This window comes from Periophthalmus magnuspinnatus, unplaced genomic scaffold, assembly GCF_009829125.3.
Source record: "Periophthalmus magnuspinnatus isolate fPerMag1 unplaced genomic scaffold, fPerMag1.2.pri scaffold_125_arrow_ctg1, whole genome shotgun sequence".
In the NCBI taxonomy this organism is placed as follows: domain Eukaryota; kingdom Metazoa; phylum Chordata; class Actinopteri; order Gobiiformes; family Gobiidae; genus Periophthalmus; species Periophthalmus magnuspinnatus.
Window position 1 is genome coordinate 1,618 of NW_022986704.1, and position 6,285 is coordinate 7,902.

The window sequence follows — 6,285 nt, forward strand, 5'->3', positions numbered from 1 at the left end:
TGTTGTGCATGCAGCTAAAATGCAATAATGTTTTGAATTTATCTGACTCTGTTTAAAACCACAGCAAGCTTTGACTCCATTGGCAGAAACACTTACCCACTAACCAAAGGGTTTATTGGTTTGATCCCTGCCATGGCTTTGCACAGTGTAGGTGCTTTTGACTGCTTAAAATCAGAAGAACACAGCTCACAAATATGCTTAAAAATAAAATAAAATACTTGGAGGCAGAAAATATATACAACAGCAGCATCTTAGCTTAATATTTCAGTTATAACATGTATACAGTAGATTGGACATTGCTGGATTACTCAGAGTTGTGTGGGAAGCTTGAAGTTTGTGTATGAGATCATTAGAGGTGCTGTATTAGTTTTTTATTTTGTCTTTAAATTTTGAAAACCAGAACTAGGTCATTTTAAACAGTTTATAGTTATCTCTCACGTTCCTAACACATTCCTAGCATCCTAATTAGTAACCACAATGAGTTAGTACAACTTTCGGAAGCTCGAGGTGCAGCACAGTAAACGTGCTAACAGTGTCACGTCCTGATTCAGACAGCACACAGTGGTCTCACCATAAGAACTACTGAGGCAGCTGTCATAAAGATACTGGGGGACTGGTGCACTTCACAAAATAGATAGCATCTTCAGGAAAGAACATCATGTAGAAATACTGAAGCTCAAAACAACAGCCAGGAAGTTAAAGCTTGGGTGTAAATGGGTATTCCAAATGGACAATGACCTGAAGCATACTGCCAAACTAATTACAAAGTGGCTTAAGGATAACAAAGTCAAGGTCTTGGAGTGGCCACACAAAGCCCTGATCTCAATCCTATAGAAAATATATGGGCAGACCTGAAAAGCCATGTCCAAGCAAGTTGGCCTACAAACTTGGTCTGAAAATCTTGCCATTGTGAGAAGCTTGAATATCCAAAACATTTGACCCAAGTCATACAGTTTAAAGGCAATGATACCAAATACACTGCCTGGCCAAAAAAACAACAAAAAAAAAACGTTGCCACCTGGATTTAACTAAGCAAATAGGTACGAGCATCCTCCAGTTGATCAGGTTTAGATTCAGCAACAGTACATGCTCAATGAATGCGGTCAACTGACTACCTAAATATACTGAATGAAGGACAGGGAGTAGGGTGCAGAGCGGGGTCCAGAGGTGCAGAGTACGAAGAACAGGATGCGACGAGACAATACCGAGTCGGAGAGGCAGCGTAGGAGCAGAGCCGGGAGCACGGGAGCACGGGAGCACGGGAGCACGGGAGCACGGGAGCCGGGAGGGTCCAGAGAACCGGATGTGAACCGGATGTGGACCAGACACTCTGGCACCGAGTGTCTGGTCCTGGCTCCTCTTATCCACGGCAGGTGGTGGTAATTGCGCTGATGGGCTGCAGGTGCGCGCGGGAGGAGCCTGGGGCTCAGCCCAGCTCCGGCTCCGGCAGGTGGGGGGAGGGAAGGAACAGGGCAGGAGAGAAAACAGGGAACAGGAATGATGAGGATCGTGACAGAAACACTGTCAAAAAATAAATAATGTTGGTAATTCTAATTTACCTAAAACAGATAAAGTATAGTCTGATTTCATGTCAGACAGTGAGAAAAAAAAGTGTATGTAAACTTTTGGTTTCTGGTTATGGACCCTAGGAGGACTAATTGGCATGGCAGCAGATAAAATAAACTATTAAACAAATAAACTGGGAAAGACAGATGTTACTTTATTACATGAATTAAAAAAAAAGAAAAAAACATTCTCAAAATCAGTCAGGCCCTAGTCTTCAAATATGGCCACCAGTTTGAGTCTCCAGGTATGTTTGTGATGAGGATACATGCACAAAGTAAAACTGTGATATGTTGGAAAATGGATCCTCCCCCAGTTATATTAGTAATTGTATGCCAAGCCATGAAAACATTGATTACTCATTCCACATGCAGGCAAAACTAAAAGAGCTATCTGTCAAACTTTTCAATCTATGTCCTCTAAACCAGTAAGGTGACATTTCATTCTGGATAACATCTTTAACATGTGACCTAGTCCAACACAATGCATTTTGCTTTCAAACTGTCAACACTCCCTTCTCTGCTGCCATGAGAGCCAAACTTGAGATCCTCGCTTTGGTCCTGGGCAGCTTGGGAATAATTGGAATAATCGCCATCACCGCGATGCCGCAATGGAGAGTTTCGGCTTTTATCGGCGCAAACCTAATTGTCATGGAAGACAGATGGGAGGGGCTATGGATGAACTGCTTCAAACAAATTGATCGGATGCAATGCAAAGTTTATGATTCTTTGTTAATCTTACCAGTGGAGCTCCAAGCTTCTAGAGGCCTAATGTGTGCATCAATAGTGCTAGCTGTCATCGCGTTCATCATTACTATATCTGGAAGTGAGGTGACTTCGTGCTGCATTGACCACCTGGAGGCTAAAACGACGACACTAGCTACTGGAGGAGTTTTCTTCCTGCTAGCGTGCCTGACAACGCTAATACCGGTGTGCTGGGTAGCACACACAGTTATACGGGACTTCAACAACCCAATACTTATGGATGCACAGAGGAGGGAACTAGGAGCAGCGCTATATGTGGGGTGGGCGACCGCGGGAATCTTACTTACGACTGGAGTGATTCTCCTGCTGCGATTCTGCCAGAGGAGGGGCGAGGAGAAGGGAGGGCTGTATCCGGGCGAGTATGCTCTAGTACCTACAGCGGGCAGTGTGTACCTGAACAGGGTGCCGTCGAGCACTCATAAGACCATGGAGTATGTGTGAAGACTTCTTTAAAAGTATACTCAAAATGTACTTTAAAAAATACTGTGTTGATACTTTTGAACTGTTGTTTAAATCAAGTAAATAAGAACCTTTTTTCAACCAAATCAATAAAGGAACTGTCTGCCCTTAAAGGGACTGTATGTAAAACTTGGCCTGTGTGTCCCCAGGTAAGAGGTAAAAATGTTATGGCTGTATTTGATTAGTCAACTAATCAAATACAGCTTTTACTGATAACAACTGTAATGCTGATTTATTCTTAATTACAAAAACACTGAACATCATGGGCCAGTTTTTTATCCAATAAAAAAGCAGAATGAGCCTCACATGAGTCTCTCATTTGGGTTGCCAGTTCCAATGTTGAAATTCAGTCGGTTTAACCCTAAAGAGATTCTCTCTGATCTGAATGGTTACTACCTAAACCCCAGCACATGCAGCCAATCATGAAGCACTGCTAGTGCAGCCTCTGTAGCTCAGTGAGTGAATTCTGGAGGTTATGAGTTTTCACATTAGGCCTGTCCATTTACTGGGAATGAGACAAACTTGTACGTGTCTTCTATCTGCAGGTTAAGGTTCTGGCAACCCAGGTTCAGTTGGGATTGTAGTTATTTTTTTAATTTGTAAGTGCACTGGCTACATACTCTTTCATTCGATTAAATATTTACTTGTTTAAATATGTCTGTTGAGTTTGACAAATCTCAGCATTGTCATTGCAGTCAGATTTTATTTTTGTATGCCTATATAACATCAGTGCCTACTATTATTTCTGCAAGAAACATTGACTAGGATATGACCCTCCTAAGTGTTGACAGATAAAAGTAGATTCGGAGTCAAATTAATAAGTTCTGTAGGATAAATAAGAGAGTTTTTGTCTCCTGGTCGTGCAGAGAAAAGTGTGGAGACCATATCACATATATTTATACTTTTGCACTAACACTATTACACGATCTTGTATATGTTTGCCTTGACAAATAGAAGACAAGGACACTGGTGATCTAAGGGAGAGTCTCTTTTAGAAATTGAAGGGGCTCCAAGAAGAAACTTGCACAAGGGTCCAAAGTTCGAAATGACCCAGTCAATCTGTGTCCAATCCACTTTTATTTGAAATATTTAATCCTGGTAATGTTTGTTTTTGACACTAAAACGTGTTTTGTACAAATCACAATATCAGTTTCTTTCTTCTTCATTATCATTTGCTGAAACTTTAGTTTTAATGTTGATAAATGTACAAAATGACAAAATAAAATATTTGTAACTAAAATAATTGTTTTCCATTACTTTTACTCAGTTAATTTTAATTGAGAAACTTTTTGTACTTTTCAGAGTGCTTTTCCAGCAGCATACTTTTATTCCTACTTGAGTAATATTTGTTTATTGTACAGTACTCTTGCTTCAGTAAAAGTTTTGGTTACTCTTCCGACTCTGAGTATGTCTAAAGTGACTTGAGAATTATGTTGACAATATGAAATGATTTGAACATTTGTGTTTCTTGCAGCTCCTTCATATATGATTTCGTTTGGCTCACTTTTGTGCCCATCCTTTGAAAAATACCAGATTTTGTGCTTTATTTAAGGTTTTGTCTCTCCAAATACATTCACTTCAAATCAGATGCTTTGTCCAGACAGTGACTCTTTAAGTCACTCTTACTAGTAGTACTACTTTTTTACCCTTACTTGAGTATTTTTTTGGAACACTACTGAGCAATATTATTATGTTACTCTTACTTGAGTATAATTTTTGGCTACTCTGCCCACCTGGCTGCAACAAGTCCTTAAAAGGTTGCATACATTAGGAAGCTGAAACCTAAGAATACATGTTTGTTATATTGTTGAACATTATTTACAATTATTTAAAATGAGTTGTGTGAGCTTTAAACCATGTTTTAATGCCTCCTCAAAAACATTCCCAGAATTTTGTTTCATTCTCACATGTTTTGAGTAATCCAGCAGTCTGTTTACATCTTCAAAGATCAAAATGCTCTGTTCCACCTTGTGATGTCATGTGGTGGTAGTTTTCAAGTTAACAGCTACCTTTTGCCTTTTGTTCAGTAGAGACTGGGGTTGAAATTATCCTAATTATTCTGGTGAAGGTGTATGAAGTTTAAAAACAACGTGGAGCATTTCCTGACCTGACATCACAAGGTGGAACAGAGTGTTTTCTGTTTAAGAGAAGAACTAAGCCTAAATATACAGGGTTTGTGAGTTAAATGTGTGAATGAAACAAAACACAACCCCAGGTATTTTTTGATGAGGAAACAACATTATAACATAAATCAGAAAATATTGTGATATGGGTCATTTAAATCTACACTGATGAGAGCCCGGACCCCCAGCTATGTTCCAAATAAAGTATTGAGCATAAGTACTTGTTATGTAGATGTGTTAAGAGCAGCTGAACAGTAAAGTGCTCTCATTCATTATGGAGCAGAGCCATGAGGAGGGCAGTGACAAGGTGTGAACGGCACGACACACAGAAGCTCCAGCTGGGCTTACACTGAAACCTGCCATTCTCTGGTTTCTCTGCCACACCTCTGCGCCACTCAACTTACACACAGGATAGGGCTCTGGGCTGCGGCAAAACAAGTCAGTAGAGAATGGTTGTGAGAAAATATCTGGGTTATAGGATACATTATGCTGAGGTTTGTAGTGGAAGAAGTACTCACTTGCTTAGGTAAGTACAAGTACTCTTAGTCAAAAAGGTAACAATATTTCACAGACATTTTGAGAACTAATAAGTACAAATGCCTGCTCTTATAGTGAAGTATACATTATTTGCTTAAGTAAAAATATATAATAAATCTAGGCTCTTCCCATGAACTGCATGTTGAGTTTACAGTGCAGCCATAAAAGTACCTGAACACAACAACATGACCACCGCCCACATGGGGAAATGGTGAAATATGGCAACAGGACATTATGCAAGCATAATTTCACCAAAGTATACTTAAAGACACAATATGTAACTTCTTAGCCAAACAATATAAAAGCATGTTGTTTTTTTTGTTTAATTTTGTTTGTATATTGCACTACAAACATGCGCTCTGGCATGACATGCATCATAAACTTACACACTGTACCTTTTAAAGTAATTTTTTTTATATTGCAGTTATCTTGAAACTAAATTTATGTACCATAATGCACTGCAGACAGGAGGAAATTGGTCTTACACCAATTCTGAGTGCCAAGAAAACTAACAATTTTTTTATTTAGGTTTAAGTTTAATTCTAACATAAGCTGTTAATAAGTTGCCAATATAACTTGAGACTGACTTCAACTCTGTACATTAATGTAATATACAATAGACCTATGTTCTTGGAATCCTTTTTTTTTTTTTACACAGAAAACCTTTAATTACAACTTAATCTATTTCCTTTGTAATCATCACATCACATGACCTGCTGTTAGCCCAGTTAGCATTCAAAACTAGTGTATTCTCCATAACTCATCCCTGTTCACCTGACGACTCTCAGGCTGTCGGACCAGTAGGATTGCATTGCTTCACATTAGCATTTTTTCTTGGG

General features: G+C 39.2%; 1 protein-coding gene across 1 annotated transcript; it reads left to right on the forward strand.

Annotated features, from left to right (window-relative positions):
- The first annotated feature begins 2,061 nt into the window (after positions 1–2,061).
- On the forward strand, positions 2,062–2,851 carry LOC117393448 (claudin-8-like). The gene has a single exon (XM_033991562.2). The coding sequence runs from the start codon at positions 2,091–2,093 to the stop codon at positions 2,766–2,768; it is 678 nt and encodes a 225-aa protein (XP_033847453.1). The 5' UTR covers positions 2,062–2,090; the 3' UTR covers positions 2,769–2,851.
- Positions 2,852–6,285: the final 3,434 nt, after the last annotated feature.